The 18,543-nt window shown below is 39.7% G+C and overlaps 1 protein-coding gene across 9 annotated transcripts in view; it reads right to left on the bottom strand.

Annotated features, from left to right (window-relative positions):
- ARAP2 (ArfGAP with RhoGAP domain, ankyrin repeat and PH domain 2) overlaps positions 1-18,543 on the bottom strand; it is a 209,540-nt gene that overhangs the window by 99,552 nt on the left and 91,445 nt on the right. For all 9 annotated transcript variants that reach the window (XM_070069627.1, XM_070069629.1, XM_070069624.1 and 6 more), the window contains 6 exons: positions 18,201-18,375; positions 17,598-17,732; positions 6,876-7,020; positions 5,040-5,142; positions 4,213-4,411; positions 3,973-4,036 (listed from right to left, as the gene is read on the bottom strand). In XM_070069627.1, coding sequence (XP_069925728.1) covers positions 3,973-4,036; positions 4,213-4,411; positions 5,040-5,142; positions 6,876-7,020; positions 17,598-17,732; positions 18,201-18,375 — 821 coding nt within the window. The remainder of the gene's footprint in view (positions 1-3,972; positions 4,037-4,212; positions 4,412-5,039; positions 5,143-6,875; positions 7,021-17,597; positions 17,733-18,200; positions 18,376-18,543) is intronic.

Raw genomic sequence — 18,543 nt, forward strand, 5'->3', positions numbered from 1 at the left:
TATGTGTAGTAGGCTACACAATATATTTTGTGTAAGTGCAAGGTTTATACAATTAAAATCACTGAAGGAAGCACTTCTCAGGACATAATCTGTCATTAAGCAATACTCCAGTATACGCTCTTCCTGGGCTTTGTGACATCAGTCTTGGTTTCTTGTCTCACTTTATGGGTAAATGTGCAGATCCCTCTCCCAAGGCAGCTACTATCCCCTGACAAGACAACCCCTACTACCCCAAAGGAATGTGTATTCATCAAGTCTCCAACACTTCCCCTCCGTATTCTATAAACTACACACTCTTCCTTTTACATACTGGAAATTCCAAATCTATTATCTCCATCCCATAAACCGTTTTCATAAGCATCTAATCCACAAGAGTAACTCTCTTTCAAGAGTTTCTCCTTAGATGTCTTACAAGCACTTGATATTCAACATGTCTAAAATCAAATTCATCGCCATGGGTTTGGCATCATGGTACACTGGATTAAGCACCTGGTGGTGACACTGGTATCCCATGGAAGAATACGAGTTCCAGTCTCAGCTGCTCCACTTCTGATCTAGCTTTCTGCCAGTGTTCCTGGAAAAGAAGCAGCAGATGGCCCAAGTGTTTGGGTCCCTGCCACTCATGCTGCAGACTTGGCTGGAGCTCCTGGCTCCCGACTTCAGCTTGGGCCAGCCACAGATACTACCAGCATTTGAGGTGTGAACCAGCAGATGGAAAACCTCTTCCTCTCTGTCTCTCCCTCTTGTTCTGTCACTCTGCCTTTTAAAAAATAAATAAATCTTCTCAAAACGTTTCCACATAATTTGTTAATCAGAGATAGGCTTTTAAAGATATTTACATTGTCATAAAAAAATGATGAAGAATCTATGACCATTACTTTGGAATTTCCTAAGTGTTCCACTTTTCTATGAACTCAGAGAGAGTACCTGTTTTAAAAATGGATTTCACCCTGTCATTTCTGCAAATTAGAAAGGACAAAATTGGCCAGCACCGTGGCTCAATAGGCTAATCCTCCTCCTGCGGCGCCAGCACACCAGGTTCAAGTCCCGGTTGGGGTGCCGGATTCTGTCCCGGTTGCCCCTCTTCCAGGCCAACTCTCTGCTGTGGCCCGGGAAGGCAGTGGAGGATGGCCCAAGTGGTTGGGCCCTGCACCCCATGGGAGACCAGGAGAAGCACCTGGCTCCTGCCTTCGGATCAGTGCGGTGCGCCGGCCACAGTGTGCCGGCCGTGGCGGCCATTGGAGGGTGAACCAACAGCAAAGGAAGACCTTTCTCTCTGTCTGTCTCTCTCACTGTCCACTCTGCCTGTCAAAAAAAAATTCAAAAAAAAAAAAAAAAAAAAGAAAGGACAAAATAACAGAATCTGGCTTCCATACCTGCATTTATAAGGGAGTATACTGCACATAGTAAGCACTATATAAAAATTCACCAAACTGAAGAGGTTTAATCCATGTTTACTACATCATAATTTAAACCTACATACCACTGGCCAAATCCAGTAGGAAAAAACCTTAGCCATGTTAACTTGATAAAAATAATTCAAAATGATAAATATAATAAAGCAATTATCAAATTCATATTTGCTTGTTTAAGAACACAAGTTCTGTGAGTTCAGACACCAAATCCGTAAGATTGACCACTATTTCCTGCCTTGGAAGTAGCTCCCAGTAGGCAAAACAAACATAAATAGATGACAGTAAAACTGCACTTCTGGGCCAGTGCCATGGTTCACTTGGTTAATCCTCTCCCTGTGGCACCAGTATCCCATGTGGGTGCTGGGTTCTAGTCCCGGTTGCTCCTCTTCCAGTCCAGCTCTCTGCTGTGGCCCAGGAGTGCAGTGGAGGATGGCCCAAGTGCTTGGGCCCCTGCACCTGCATGGGAGACCAGGAGGAGGTACCTGGCTCCTGGCTTCAGATCAGTGCAGCGCCGGCCATGGGGGCCATTTGGGGTTTGAACCAATGGAAGGAGGACCTTTCTCTCTGTTTCTCTCTCTAACTCTATCTGTCAAAAAAAAAAAAAATCTACATTTCTGCTTGTATTTTGATGCCATTATACTACCTACACATATAACTGGGTCTTTACTGCTGAATACATAATTAACAGTATTCTGACAGTAGAGTGAATTTATAATCTGGTACTAAAAATCGGAATCCAAGGTGTCATTAACCATCATAGTCTCAGGAATAAATAAGTGAAAAAGCAAAGTCCAAACTGGGCCTAGAATGTAAAAGACACACTCTGACATAAATGTCTAATCAGCAATGTGCTTGCTGTGTGGAGCTGCTGGTGTGCTCCTATGAAGATGAAGGGAAGACAGGTTCAGTTAACTGTTGAAAGTCATTAACCTTGTCACTAGCAAGAAAAATAACCAGAGAGAAGGCTGATTTAGCTAAATTTTTATGCTGGGTTTGCAAATTATTTTTGCATTATCACAGAGCTAAATATTCTGAATCAATGTCATTGTGGGATTTGTTTTAAGCACATAACAATAAATCAAGAAAAAATTATGCAAGAAACTCTAATTGTTCTGAGAAGCCTAGGCCATTCTTTCCCAGGTTTCCTTACTTGATCATCCTTATGTTGCAGACCTTTACATACTAGAAGCCTTGGGGCCAAATCCTCTAAAGTCTTTTCTACCTGTACTTTCTCTAGTAGGTGAACCCATCCATTCCTTGGCCAAACAACAACTAAATGGTAAATTTACATCTCCAATTGTAACTGCTTCACTTAATTTCAGGCTTAACTGCCTACTCATCAGCTCCACTTTGCTATAAAACAGACATCTCCTAGTTACAACTGCTGAAACCAGATTCTTGGTCTACCATCATGTATAGATCAGGCCCACAACGTTGGGGTCCCCCTTGGCTCTCATACTCATTTGCTCCATCAACATACCCTGTGCCACCTCTGCCTTCACAATATATCCTACCACTCATCAACACTAGGTTCTCACGGAAGCCATCTCTTGCCTTGCCTGTACAGCATCATCATAACTAGACACTCACTTTCACTCTTATTCCCCCAAAGCTTACTCATCTGGAGCCATAGAAGGCCTTCAAAACAAAACAAAGATCAGTCCACATCCTAGTTCTCAGAATGAGTAGTTTCCTATTGTATTCAGGACAAAATTAAAATCTTCTCCCATCATGACCTGTAGGGCTCTATGTGATCTGGTCTAGAGATTGTTAAAATCATTTCTTTCCATTCTCTGACTCATCCACATCTCCCAAGCCACAAACCTGCAGACCAGCACTTTTCAGGGTCTTTAACTCTGCTGGATCCTAGATCTAGAACACACTATCAAGACAAATGCATGCTTTGCTTCTTTACTTTTCAAGTCTTTCATCAAAAATAGCTTCTCCTAATGCCCTAGCTTTCAGAATACTATTCAGAATATCTCTCTTTCCCTTGCCTGTTTTTCTTCATGGTATTTAAAATTGATGGACACTATGTAACATGATTATCTTTTATCTACTTACTTTGTTTCCCCCACTACTCTATATACTTCCTCAGGGCAAGAATCTTGCCTATGTATTCACTGCTGTACCCTCAATACCTAATAATAATCCCTGATGAAGAGTAGATGATTAACAACAGTTACTGAAAAACTAAACACACTGAAGAAAGTGAAGTTTATAAAAGCCTCACATGCGTGCAAAATTCAGGATTTTATATCCACTATATATCACCACTGAAAATAGTTATAATCACCAAACTGCTTTACAAATACCTAAATGTGAATATTCCATAGAAATCTATAATAATCTGAGCACAATGAGTTACTCATTAAAAATATAAAAATACATAAACTTCATTGGTATTTACTTGCTATGAAGAAAGTTCATATATATTTTATATGCATGATTCAGGAAATTTCCAACAGCTTTTAACGTAATGATTTCTTCCCCAATAAAATAACCAAAACATCCCAACCCCCAGAATTGTTGAGATAAAAAGCAAAAAAGCACTTACCGGCCTTTCTCCACCAAAAGTAAGACATCCAATTTTTCCCCATTTTGAACCATTGTGCTGATTGCTAGAGAAGAAGAAAAAAGGTATGTATTTTTAAATGTTATGCTAAACACCTATACAGACACAACTGTTAATACTACTTAGTCCCATGTTCCAGAGTGAGCCATCATTTTATGTAAAAGCTACCATTATCCCATCAATAAAGAACTGTGTCCCTAAGATAAGAGAAAAGCATCTTACTTAACTCTTGCAGTCTTCTTAAGTGCATCCTGTCTTCCTGAACTTCCTGCATCTGAAGGCAAAAACGCAAATTGAATTTGTCCATAGCAAACCAGCCTTTTTTCCACTGATCCAGGGCATGGCAGTCTTTGTAGAAGAGCTGGCCAATCAAGTCGTAGTCAGTTTCTGTTAAGTTTTCAGCAACAAAGGGAACAAAATGCTGTTAAAACAAATACAGAGAAGTAATAAAGACAGTGAAAATAGGAAATCTCTTCCCTAACCACAGATCTGAGGAAAGGTGGCAAAATTATCTTGGTCACCCCAAATTCAGAACAATTATTTAAGCTTACTGGGTGTTTCCAAACTAAACAGTAAAAATGGATTTTCAAATGGCAGCATCTTGTGCCGTTTTTCTTGCTCTACATAAAGTTGAAACAGGAAGACATTCTCTTTGTTGATCTGTGGCCTTTTTAAAAATGTCAACCTACACTGTTTTTTCCGCTTATATATATTTTACTGATTCTGTCCATTTCTTCCCCTCTGTCCACACAATGAGTAAGAAATTTACATATAAAAACATACAGAAATTAATATTGAAAACAATCATCAAAAACATTGAAAGTTCAATGAATGATTTTTTCCAACATTGTTAATCTCTTCTCTGCTTAAGGCTCTAGAAAGGCAACTCTCATCTTCTTTTGACTATAAACTTGGAAAACCTAATGAAGAACATACATTTTTTTCTCCAGGTTCTTGAATAAAATTTTCATGGACCCCTAAAGCTCAACCACAGACGCAAAGTTAAGAATTTTTCCTGGGTTTGAAGTAATAATATAATATTTAAATACCTTGGCTATTGCCTCTGTCCACTTTCTTTGAGCTTGAGATGTTTCAGCTCCAAATAAAAACACACGCTCAGAAGGTAAGTAGATCTCAAAAACAAAGATGGGCCTGTAGCGTGTATGAATAAAAAGACACCATCAGCCATTGTGCTTGGCTCTTACAAAACAACATACAGATCAAGTTATGAATGAAATTCCTTTTTAAACAGGAAAATGCTGTGAAATCAACCTATTCATCCAGCTAGCATTATTTTATTGATGGTTTGTATGGCTATCAAATGAGTTAAATGGAACTTTCTAGATCAGACAAAATTAATATTCTTCTGATGACAATCTACTGCATGATGCTGCTGGTGCCCTGGACACTCTTCAGCTCACGGATATGACAAAGGACTCTGCCTGGCTTCCTCTTCCTTCTCTGACCACTCTGCCTAGATTACCTCTGACTAATGGCTCAAAGCAAATGCTGTCCAAAGAGTTATTAGCCCTCTTCTTGTGGTAGTTTACAAATCTTCCTTCTCTCATGCCACCCCAAAACATCATCACTTTATTACAGATAAAATTAGAGTAACAGCCAATGGCCTGACTTCTACCATGATTTCCTCATCCAGATCTCCAACTATTTCCTGGAACATGTGAGGCTTGTGTGCTACTATTATCTAAAAATCTCAAAAGACCCTCTCTGTCACTATCAGTAACATTTCATCAATAAAGTTATATTTTTAAATATGTTATAGGTTGACATGAATGAACAGTAATTCTTTTAAGTGGCAATTTATTTACCAATCTAGCAACTTTACACAGTGCTCTTCTTTAAACATTCCACAGTATGACACATAATTGACTATTCATTAGAATGCCACTACCAAGAGTTAAAATATAAACACATAGCTTTGCAAATCTCTTCCTTTTGTCATATAAACCTTTCATTAAAATGCTAAAATCCTATAAAACTGATTTTTTAGATATAATACTTAAACTTTTTCATTAAATGTATCACAAAACATGGTATGAAATTTCAGATCAAAGACCTTAGGTGATCTGTGTCCAAAAGCCCTCAAAAAAAAAAAAAAAAAAAAAAAAAGGTGCTGGGTTCTGGTCCTAGTTGCTCCTCTTCCAGTCCAGCTCTCTGCTGTGGCCCAGGAAGGCAGTGGAGGATGGTCCAAGTGCTTGGGCCCCTGCACCCACATGGGAGACCAGGAGGAAGCATTGGCTCCTGGCTTCAGATTGGCGCAGCGTGCCAGCTGTAGCAACCATTTGGGGGTTGAACCAATGGAAGGAAGACCTTTCTTTCTCTCTCTCTCTCACTGTCTAACTCTATCTGTCAAGTAAAAAAAAAAGTCCTCAAACTCAGTTGAACTACCCATGAGTCAAATATGTTATATATATATGTTTAATATGTCAAGTGCAATTTTTTTCAGACTATTAAAATACCAGCATATTTTTTAAGAAATGTAGCATTTCAATATACCAGCAAATTTGATATTTTACTTTAATGTGAACAAATTATCACTGAATATTTCCCTTTCTCTTCTATTTTAATCATGATACTCATTAAATGAACTCATAAATTTTGCCATTAGTCCACTATATAAAATAATGACTAAGTAATATAAAAGGATTATGAGGGTGAAGAAGGGAATGCTAAAATTTGTTTATGATTAGATGCAAACAAATGAACCTTTCATGCCTTGCAAAACACTTTCATTTTCATACTTTTTAGTAAATTCTCTAGAGAACTTTCAGAAGCAACTGAAGAACAGAAATGGAAACAAAACCCTTTTTACCTGGTGTGACAATTACCTAAAAATACCTTTCCTCTTGTGTAAATGGCAGACCTACCCAGTATTTAAATAGAAGTCCTCTTTGTGTATAGCCAGGCAGATAACTTCATTGATATTAATGGTGCCGTTAGGCGTGGTGGACTTATCATTTTCGTAGTAACTCAAGAAACCTCCTTCCAAAACACACCACTTCTTATTCGTCTCTAAAAATTTAGAACAAAACAAGTAATACTTGAGCTATAACATCAACCTGATTTTTACAAATGCATGGTTTTAAGTAATAACTAGATTCAAATAGATAAATGTATTAATTTCTCAGTTCATTGTAAAGAGCCTACTACTGTTTCATGGGATATAAAGGTGTCACATTTTCTGCTTTCAAAACATTTACAATCTAATAGCATGGAATGTACATGGCAAAAATGACTGTCACACTGAAGACCACTGAAGCAGGCAGATCCATAAAACACTTGCTGCAAAACAACTGTGAAACTGCAAAACGGATGTGTGTACAAAGCATGAGGAGGGAAAATGTCTGCAGAATGTTAGGAGGAAAAGGGGACTGCAGCTGACCACAGGCAGGCACACCAGAGAAGAAGGCGCTGTTCCCTGTAATTTCCTAAAAGCCTTGATTAGGGGACTGAAAACCATCTTGCACAGGGGTCAGCCAACTATGGCTTACAGGTTAAATCAGATCATCACCTGCTTTTGTAAACAAAGCTTTTCTGGAGTAAGTCACAGCTATTCATCAAGTGGCTGCTTTGCCTGGACCTGAGCTGAGATGAGGCAGAGCCCCTCTGGTCCACAGAACCTAAAATATTCAAAAATTGCTGATCCCTGATTTTTGTGGGTGTAGGTGAGCCACTGAAATGGTTCTAGCAGTGGAATAACATCAGATTTGAATTTCTCACACTCTGTTTACTGTGGCAAATGGATTTGAAAGGATGATGCCAGAGGCCTCTGTTGACAGAGGTTTAAGTGAGGGATTAAGAGGCCAAAGCAGGACACTGGCTATTATTAAGGACAGGAGAAGGGGGATACAACAAGACTGATGGGGTGTGGATAAAAACAACACAAGCATGCATATGTGTTTTAAGGAAATGAAACTGATGAGATACAGAAAATAAGGAGAACTCACTAATCATGGTATCACTGAAAAGCTTTGATTAAAAGATGGACAATAATACTCATTACTATTTAAAATAAAAAATAAAAGAGGTTGCAGTGAAATAGCAGTTTCCTTTCAGAAACACTGAAGGAGCATTTGGAAATCCAATTAAAAGTAAGTATGGGCCGGCGCCGCGGCTCACTAGGCTAATCCTCCACCTTGCGGCGCCGGCACACCGGGTGCTAGTCCCGGTTGGGGTGCCGGATTCTGTCCCGGTTGCCCCTCTTCCAGGCCAGCTCTCTGCTGTGGCCCAGGAGTGCAGTGGAGGATTGCCCAAGTGGTTGGGCCCTGTACCCTATGGGAGACCAGGAGAAGCACTCGGCTCCTGCCATCTGATCAGCACGGTGCGCCAGCCGCGGCGGCCATTGGAGGGTGAACCAACGGTAAAGGAAAACCTTTCAAAAAAAAGAAAAAAAAAAGTATGGAGGAGACAGGGAAAGCACTTGATAACTAGAAGGTGTTCAGTATGAGATAGTAGTTCAAAATATTCAGTAACCAAACATAAAATCTTAGGGAATTTAATATTATAAGGGGTGATGAATATATACAGGTCCTTAGGAACTATGGAGAAAATGAGAATACACATAAAACAGAATAGAAGTAAAATGCTTCTTTAAAAAAATATATTTATTTATTTGAAAGTCAGAGTTAGATAGAGAAGGAGAGATACAGAAAGACAGAAACAGAGAGAGAGAGAGAGAGAGAGAGAGAGAGAGAGAGATTGATTTTCCATCTGTTGGTTCACTCCCCAGATGGACACAACAGCCAGCACTGGGCCAGACAGAAGTGAAGAGTTTCTTCCAGGTCTCCCACGTGGGTGGCAGGGCCCCAAGTATTTGGGTCATCTTCTGCTGCTTTTCCCACACCTTTAGCAGGGATCTGGAGTGCAAGTTGGAGCAGCCTGGACTGGAGCTGGTACCCATATGGGATATTGATTTTGCAGGCTTGATTCATTCTGCCACACCACCCTCCCAGAGCATTTTTTAAAGGATTTATTACCAATATGAAATATGGCAAAGATATCCAATGCAACAAGTGCTGAGAAAAACACCTGTGGGTCTGCACAGGTATTAGGGAGTAAACTGCCTACTGAAAGTGTAGTGGAAGATGCCAGGTTGCAGCATACTGAAGACCACATGTAAAGTTAAAGGTAAAGCCAGTCAGGACGTATCACCAGCCCTTGTAATGCAGGAAAGCCTGTCATAAGCGAACATGAAGAAATGAGCCATCATAAGGCAAACAGCAAACAAAGGTGTATATGCATGTGAGTACTTATGTGTACACATACACACTAAAAATGAGGATAAAAAAATTTAGAGTTAATATTTGGGATAACTGGGTAAAAGACATGGGAATTCTTTGCAGCACTGCAAATTTTCTGTAAGTCTCAAATAAAGTCAAAATAGCTTTTAAAACATTATAAGAAAAATATATTAAAATGCTCCTTAAATTCTCCTTTATCATATCATTTGAACCTTAGGAGGGGGGAACTGGTAAAAAACTAGAAGAGAACAAGACAATATATTGGGCCTCAAAATACAGTCCCTTGGACAGATGGCCAACAGGAAGCAACCCTGAGACTGAGAAGTATATATTGTGAAACATGGGTCACCATATGAAAAGTCAAGTCATAACTCAGAGAAGCAAACAGCACAAAGAAATCCTTTATGTGTCCTGGGAAAGAGCTAACAGAGACCCAATCAATTCCCAGGGAAAGGTGATCCATTGTTTTTCTGGGCCCCTAAATGCTGAATCACAGCCTGTCCTCTGCATGGTTATATGAAAATCATGAAAGGAAATAATTTTTAAAAGAATAATCATTTCTGACTTCTAAAATGTAATGAAAACATCAGTATACTCATCAAAGGGGGTTATAACTTCAAAACAAGGCATTTAGATGACTAGAATAACCTGCACAAAAGAGTAAGTCGACCTCCACAATATTTAATACACAGAGGATAACTACTGGCAGATTAGGATTCCGCCTCCCGTCCTCACTAGTAGCTTTGCAGTCCAACGGAAGGGGAGATGTGCCTGGAATGATAACCATCAGGTAGTCCATTTAGGAGATCAGAAGTTTCAAGGACGGAAGCCACTCTCAGACTGGAGCCATCAGAAAGAAACTTCACAGAAAGAAACGGCTTTGAAACAGTCCTTTACGATTGAGGAGGCATGCTTCTAAAACAGCAAAGAATGTATTCAGAACTACAATCACTTCCCCATTCTGAGAAAGAACAGCGTGAGCAAAGTCACAGAAAGGGGAAACCAGAATCCCTATTTGGGCAGATAATGAGATTACACAAGAAGCTGGGAAACAGGAAACAAGATGGCAGGTTCATGGCAGAGGCCAGGCCTCGAGGGCCTCACATGACAGGTGTTCTAGAATCTGTGCCTCTGTCAGGAGACAAGTGGGAGCCATTCAAGGTCCTAACAAACAGTGCCAAATGAATGACGCATAAAATAAATGTGAATGCAGAATCTAATTATGTAAATTCTAATGGGAAACAAATGACAGATCTCTTTTTCAAGGTATACATAAACTCATTTTAAGTTAGAAATATGGGCTTGAGCAGATTTAGTCCCGTAGCATTATCATTTCTATAACCATTTATTAGCGTTAGTTTTGTAAGTGAAGTGGGCCAGAGGTCTGACAAGGTAGGCATGGATATTACCCTTGAGGATTTAGAGTAACAGAGCTGTGATGGGAAATCTTGACATTCCTATTGATTTGGGAAGCAATGAAATGCTTTAGCAAAATTATCTTGGATGATATTCGTTTGCTTAGGCCAATTTAGTTGTGAACTCTTGACTCTGACTCTCAGAAATGTCGATACCCTCTGTGAGACCCTCTGTGCAGCACAAGTCCTCCTGTTAATCAGCTACTGGATGATGTCTACGAGGGCAAAATTGGGGTCACACAATGGATACCTCTTAGGACTCTCATTTTTAATAGACAGGAGCTTGTGTGGAAGGTGTAAGTAAAGTGGGTGGGTTGGCCACAGGGGTTATTCATTTTTTTCTATTCAATTTTTTTGTAATTTTTATAAACGGATTTCATGTATTTCATAGATATAATTCTAAGAAGATAACCATACTTCCCTCCCTCAACCCACCTCCTTCATTTTTTTTAATTTTGCAAAAACATAATTTTGATTTACTGTATAATCACAGGTTAATACACCACTAAACATACTTTTCAACAAGCAAAAAGTAGAAAGACCACTGTTCTACAGGAGTCTAAACAAGACCTAAAAACAATAATCAAATCATTAATATATCTGTTCATTCTTATACATTTATTGTATTCTATATTAACTGCCACATATCAGAGAAAACATGATATTTGTCTTTTGGGGACTGGCTTATTTCATTAAGCATAATGGTTTCAGTGAAGGAAAACATTACTTTGGGGTTTACTCAAGCATGGGTAAAGAACTCCAAAGGTGACCTATATCAATATGACTATGCAATGATACAGATACCCCAAGGGAGTACCCTAGTTGTCAGCTACAGCCTATAGGCAACACACAAACTCAAAATCTAACTGGAATCCAGAAGCAGCTGTGTTTACATACAAGCACACTCACTAGCACTTCTCTTCTTTCCCCTTCTTCTCTCACACCTACACACCATACATAGTTCTCCACATTTTATATACATTTATCTGAATCCCATTATCAGGTTAGTCTATTATCATACCCCTTCCCTGTATCCTTTCCACAGGTACATAACAGTTCATTGACCTCCTCAAGGTCACACAAGTACTTGGCATCGGAGCTGGGGGTAGAACCCAGGCAGCTGGGGTCTGATGCTGTACTCTTTTTTTTTTTTTCTTTTATTTATTTATTTATTTTTTTGACAGGCAGAGTGGACAGTGAGAGAGAGGTCTTCCTTTGCCGTTGGTTCACCCTCCAATGGCCGCCGCGGCCGGCGCGCTGCGACCGGCGCACCGCGCTGATCCGATGGCAGGAGCCAGGAGCCAGGTGCTTTTCCTGGTCTCCCATGGGGTGCAGGGCCCAAGCACCTGGGCCATGCTTCACTGCACTCCCTGGCCACAGCAGAGGGCTGGCCTGGAAGAGGGGCAACCGGGACAGAATCCGGCATCCCGACCGGGACTAGAACCTGGTGTGCCGGCGCCGCTAGGCGGAGGATTAGCCTAGTGAGCCGCGGCGCCGGCCTGATGCTGTACTCTTAAGGACTACACATACTGCCTCTCTGTGAATAGTATATGCTGAGCCATCTATCTCTATGTAAAATAATGCATTAGGGCACAAAAGAAGTCACATCTTTCAATACAAATGTGGACAATAAAGCTAAGGCAGTTAATGTAAATATACCACCTTTCAAAACTATAGATTGCTTCCTGATAAAGAATTTCCTTAACTGATAGTATTCAATAGTCACTGAAGGGGCCAATGTGGAGGCCAGACAGTTTAAGCTGCCGACTGCGACAGCGGTGCCAATTCAAGTTCTGCTGTCCCACTTCTGATCCAGCTCTCTTCTATGGCCTGGGAAAGCAGCACAAGATGGCCCAAGTGCTTGGGCCCCTGCACCTACGTGGGAGACCCAGAAGTTTCTAGCTCCTGGCTTCGGCCTGACCCAGCCCTGGACATGACTATCATTTGAAGAGTGAACCAACAGACGGAAGATTTCTCTCTCTCTCTCTCTCTGTGTACTTCCAAATAAATTAAAAAAAAATCTTTTTAAAAAAATCTACTGAAAATAGGAATATACATTCAGAAAAGATTCTCAAGAATACAATCTAGGATATCCATAGAACAAAAGATCTACAAGATTCCTCAACATTAATCCATGACATTATATACAAACAGACCAGAGTTTCTGGTAAGCCACATCACCACTTTCTTTTTAAAAACCAAACACTGTGCAAACAAATCTAGGTAAGATTTCAAGGGAACAAAATAGGGTTGAGGGGAGTAAGGAAAACAAACCCAGGATGCTATTATTCAGCTCTGTTCTTAGGTTTAACAAGAGCTATCAATCTTTCTTTTCATGAACACCAAACTGAGAAGAAAAAAAAGAAAAAAGGAAGAAAGAAATACAGATCAGTCTTCATAACCAAAGTCTAGAAGAACCTGAGGTCCGGAAAAGCTGAACTGACAATTTGATGCCTCTGTAGCTCTCTGAAGGACCACATGCATTTTATTTCAAGACGTCTGTCTTCGTTTTTCATCATTAGGCTCTACGGCCATCCTGACAAGTACTGATGGAGTGGTCTCGTCCAGGTGCTAGCCTTTCAGAGGCAAAGGTGAAAACTACACGCTAATCTCTAAATATTTCCAAATAATTCATTTTTCCCACAAAGCTGATGCTCATCAGTAGTAACACCACTGGTAATCTTAACGGGGGCTGGAAAATAAACCCAGAAAGCAGAATGATTCTTGATGGTTCAACATTTTCTGTTTCATTGTAAAGTAGACTCTTTTTATACAAAATATGCTTTGTGCCAGCAACTGTATTTTTTTTTTTTTTAAGATTTACTCATTTATTTGAAAGTCAGTATTGGAGGGAGGATTTTCCATCCATGGCTTCACTCCCTAGATGGCCTCAATGGACAAGGATGGATCAGGCTGCAGCCAGCAGCCAGGAGTTCTTTCCAGGTATCCTGTGTGGGTGGCAGGGGCCCAATAATTTGGGCCATATTTTGCCGCTTTCCCAGGCCATTAGCAAGGAGCTGTAATGGAAGTGAAGCAGCTGGGCCACGAACTGGTGTCCATAAAAGAAACTGGCGTCATAGGCATTAGCTTAATTCACTACGCCACAAAACTGGCCCCAACTGTATCATTTTATACCCAGATCAAAACTGAAGTATTATTATATGACTTACATTTTCAGACTGGTTAGCAATATGCTTAAAGAGATGGTCACTCTGGGGCTGCTGCTGTAGCAGTTTAAGCTGCCATTGTGATGCTGGCATATCCACATGGGAAAGCCAGTAGCAGGCCCGGCTGTTCCACTCCCAACCCAGCTCCTTGCTCATGCACATGGGAAGGCAGCAGAAGATGGTCCAAGTACGTGGTCCCCTAACACTCAAGTGAGAGACCTAGATGGAGTTCCTGGCTCCTTGCTTCAACCTGGCTCAACCAGGATGGCCATTTGAGGAGTAAACCAGTGGATGGAAGATCTCTGTCTCTCTGTCTCTCCCTCTCTCTGTCACTCTGCTTTTCAGATAAACAGACAGACAGAAATGATCATTCAACAAATATTTATCACATTGTTACCATGCATTGACATTGTTATAGGCACCAGGTATTCAATAATCCCGAAAAAATGAAAAGAGCTGATGTTTCCCGATCTTTCAATCCAGAAGGAGGGAAAAGCAAATAAGTGAAGAAAGAATAGTCTTCGTGGGATGAACAAGTACATCCCCTGCAAGAGAAGTGATGGCAACAGAAGTACACTCTGTGGGAAGCCAGTGATGCCTCACTGACTAGGTAGCAATGAACTGATCCTCGATAGGTAAGAAACCGCCAGTAGGAAAAGAGCCTTGCAGAGCACACAGCCACTGTAAAGGCCAACAAAAGTCACGAAAGGACATGGAATGCTCCAGAAATGGAGGACACAAGTCCAGCATGGGTTATGTATGTGTAGAATGAAATAAGAGATGAAGGGTAGGGTGTGGATGGGAAATAAGCTACAATAACTTCTAGGCCACAATATGGAACAGGGTTACATTCTGGAATGGAAAGTCAATATGCTTGGGCAGTAGAATTACATGGCCTGCTTTAAATTTTTAAAGATCATTGGTTCTGGCTTGTAGAGAAAATTTTAGTGGAAAGCTAAGGGAGATACAAAAGGAGGGCCCTGTGGCATGAGCAGGAAGTGGTGCCGGGGGGCTGAGATGCTGTCAGGAGCCTCCCCTGTTGAGTTTGAAATGACAGAATTTGCTGATAAACTGGGTGGAAGGAATGAGGACAAAGAATACCTTGCCATGAAACTGTTTTCAAATTAAATTGTTTCAAACTGTTTTCAAATTAAATTGTTTTCAAATTAAATTGTTTCAAGACAAAATACTAATATTCACTTTCCCAAATGGGGAAACATTCCTAATTAAACACAAAGTAGATACTCTGTATCCTTGGGTTCCACATCCATGTATTCAACCACAAATCAAAAATATTAAGAAAAGCATTGTATCTGTACCGAACATGTGCAGATTTTTTTCTGTCATTATTCCCTAAAAAGTACAGTATAACTGTCATTTGCATAGCATTTATATCGTATTAACTATTATAAGTAACTGAGGGATGTATATTAAATTATATGGGAGGATTGTGTAGGCTACATGCAAACACCACTTTTGTACAAGGGACTTGTACATCACAGGTTGAAGTATCAGAAGGGAGACTTGGAGCCAATCCCCCAAGGATATCAAGAGATAACTGTACAGAGAATGCACGAGTTTCTGTGTTTTGAAATAAATGTTAACCCAAACCTCCATAGTTGGTTTTAAAAAGATGAAAGGTTTAGTAACAACTGTTGAAGATCTCAATTCAGTACTCATGTAATTATGAAAAACATTTATTTCAAGAAAATATTAAGTAAACTGATCAGTTTATAGATATTATAATGACAATTCTCAAAAAGTTTTTAAAAAATGTTTACTTTCAGTCTGCAGAGGCTTATAATATATTGGGAAGCTTTTGGAACAAAATCCTGTTTTTCAAATGTCATATCTGATCTTTGTAAAAGTCAAGTGGTTTGAAGAATGAGCCTATGATCTCCCAGTATTTAGAAGAAACATTCTAGAAAGCTTATAAAAACTCATTGACAGCTACATTACTGGCCTTATTCAATTATTTTAATAATGGTTATAGTCAATGCAAAGTTATCTAGGTACTATCACCCTCTCTCTGATTAGTTATCACTGAACTGCTTACAGGTTAAATACTGTCTAGAGCAACAAAAGTTTTTTAAAAATATCTTTAATATTTGTCATTTATTTTCAGTTTGACTGAATAAAGGAAGAGAATAAAAACCAAGTGCTTTTTTGGGCTGAAAGAACACATCTAAATTTAAAGATAAAATGCTTTGCCATTTTACTGTCTCCAGGCTGTCACAGGTTGACCAAGGGTGAACCATAACAATTAGAACACCAGTCAGGTGTGAAATTCTGCATCATGCTGAGTTCCTTCATTTTTCCTGTGAAAACGGTTTTAACATCAATTCTCCTGCAGACTTTGTAGGAGGATTAAAACTAATGTACAGGAAGTAACCAGAGCAATGCCATATACATAGAACATGCTCACCCCAGGGTTCTGTCTCTTTTCAGGAAATCTAATACAGTCAATGCCAATAGAATCCCACTCTGGGAGGTACAGGGGGAGGGGGACATATAAGTTTTATACTGAGGTAATCACTTCAAATGCACAAGTATCCGAGTTAACACCCTAAAGTGGGTTTTCTATCCTACTGTGTTTGATCGAGTAATACAGCTAAATTAGACCACTTAAGGGATTAATGCCAGGCTACTGAGTTCATCAAAACCCACCATCAGTTGATCTGTACAGCTAACCTCTCCTTAAAATCTTTGTTCTAGTTGTTCAGGTCTCACTATATTTTCTTGTAGTTACTGCCCAACTTAGTTCACATGTGTGTAACATGAGCACGAGGCTTGTGTCTTAGTTAGATTCTATATTTCCAATGCTCAGCACAAGCCTGACACAAGGAGGTACATAGATAATGCCCATTGTGACTCTGCTCAGCTAATCCCCCAAACCTGGACTGTACTGGAAAATCAAACTTATTCCCATCATTTTTTTAAACCATGCTTAAGTTTTATTTTTTGCTCAAATACACACACATTCAGTTTTCCTCAGAACACACTGAACTCCCTGGTACTACCTGAACAGGCTCAAGGTTGAGCAACTCTAATCTGAAAATCCCAAATATGAAACATTCCCAGATCTGAACCTTTTTTGAGTGCTGACAGGATGCCACAGGATGTGAAAATTCCACACCATGAAACTCTGATTCATGCACACAATTATTAAAAACACACTACAAATCTATCTCCAGGCTATGCATATGAAGTATATATGAAACATAAGCAAATTCCATTTGCTTATGGGTCCCACCTACAAGATATCATTTAATACACACACACACACACTCACACACAAGTATTCCAAACTCTGAAAAACTTCAAAATCTGAAGCCCAGTGAAGTTTAAAATGCTTAGGCCTTCTGGTTCCACATGTATCAGATAGGGGATGCTCAACTCATACTGAAAATTTGCCAATTTTTCCTAACATGTTCACATTTATTCATCCCTAAGAGAAGGGGCTGACTTCCAGGTTCTTTTTGGAATAAACCCTAAAATCTGAAACAGAATCAGCTGGCCCAGAAAGCAGACATCAGTGAATTCTGCTGAGAATCCGCTCAGCATTCCAGCCCCGTGGTAAGTCCCTGCTGCAGTACATGAAATATTATCTGTGCCTGGAAGCATTTATAAATCCTCCAAAAATATCTCTCCACTGTAAGATCAAATCTAACATCTTAAGGGAAAAAGAAATAAAAATTTAAACCCAATTGTTTTGATAATGTAGTAAAGTTTTATCTGATAAAATCTAGAAGAAGCAGAAAAGATACCTTCAAGCAGTTTTTTCTCTGAAGAGAGTTTAGAAGCTGCAGCAGGAGCTTGATACAAAAAGTCACAAAGGAACGTGGACTGGGAGGCCTCTTGACTTAATCCACCCTCAGAATGAATGTCATGTTGGGGGAAATCTAGAAAAATTTCAAAAATAACACATTTGAAATCTAAAACAATTATTTTCCCACTGCTTGTAAATATGAAGGTGAGCTCTGAGCTAGAATAAGAGCTGCTTCAAATTTTCCAAAGAATAAATATAGATGCTTTCATCTTACTTTGCATAAAAATTGCAAATAAGTGCTTAAGTCATGCTTATTATTCATATATGAAAATCGGATTTAATTTTAGTGGAAATGATTATGTGGGATTAACTATTTTAATCTTCCATTTATAAGATTAAAGACATATAAAAGATGTATGCCCTAAACTTTCTCTTGAAATGATGTAAAAATAAATAGTCTTAAGCATCCTCTATCACTTGGGTAATTACATTTTTCTTCAATCTAATGGTTTAGCACATTGGAGAAGTAAGTGGATTTGTGCTTCCCTCCTTTTAGGGATATATCAGAAGAGAGCAGGTTAGCACAGGGATGGGGACGAACCTGAGAATTTATTGTGGTAAAGAAATTCCATCTGCAGACTCTGCCCAGCTTTCTTGGCCAGCAAATAAGGGGTGCTATGCACAGGGTCTCCGGTTGCACACATGACATCTGCTCCACTGAACAGCAAAGCCATCGTTTCCAGAACGTCAGGTGTCACAACAGCAGCACACAGAGCCTGGACGTTAAAAGAAAATACACCTTGAAAGGGAAGAAAATAGGATTCTAGCAATTTCAAATCAGCGCAAGTCCGACAGTTAAGTCAATGAGAGGAAGGCTGTGTTTCTCATTCCAAAGAAGCTAATCATAATCATGGCTTGAATGGGACAGCAGGCAGAAAGCCCTG

This window comes from Oryctolagus cuniculus, chromosome 2, assembly GCF_964237555.1.
Source record: "Oryctolagus cuniculus chromosome 2, mOryCun1.1, whole genome shotgun sequence".
Classification (NCBI taxonomy): Eukaryota; Metazoa; Chordata; class Mammalia; order Lagomorpha; family Leporidae; genus Oryctolagus; species Oryctolagus cuniculus.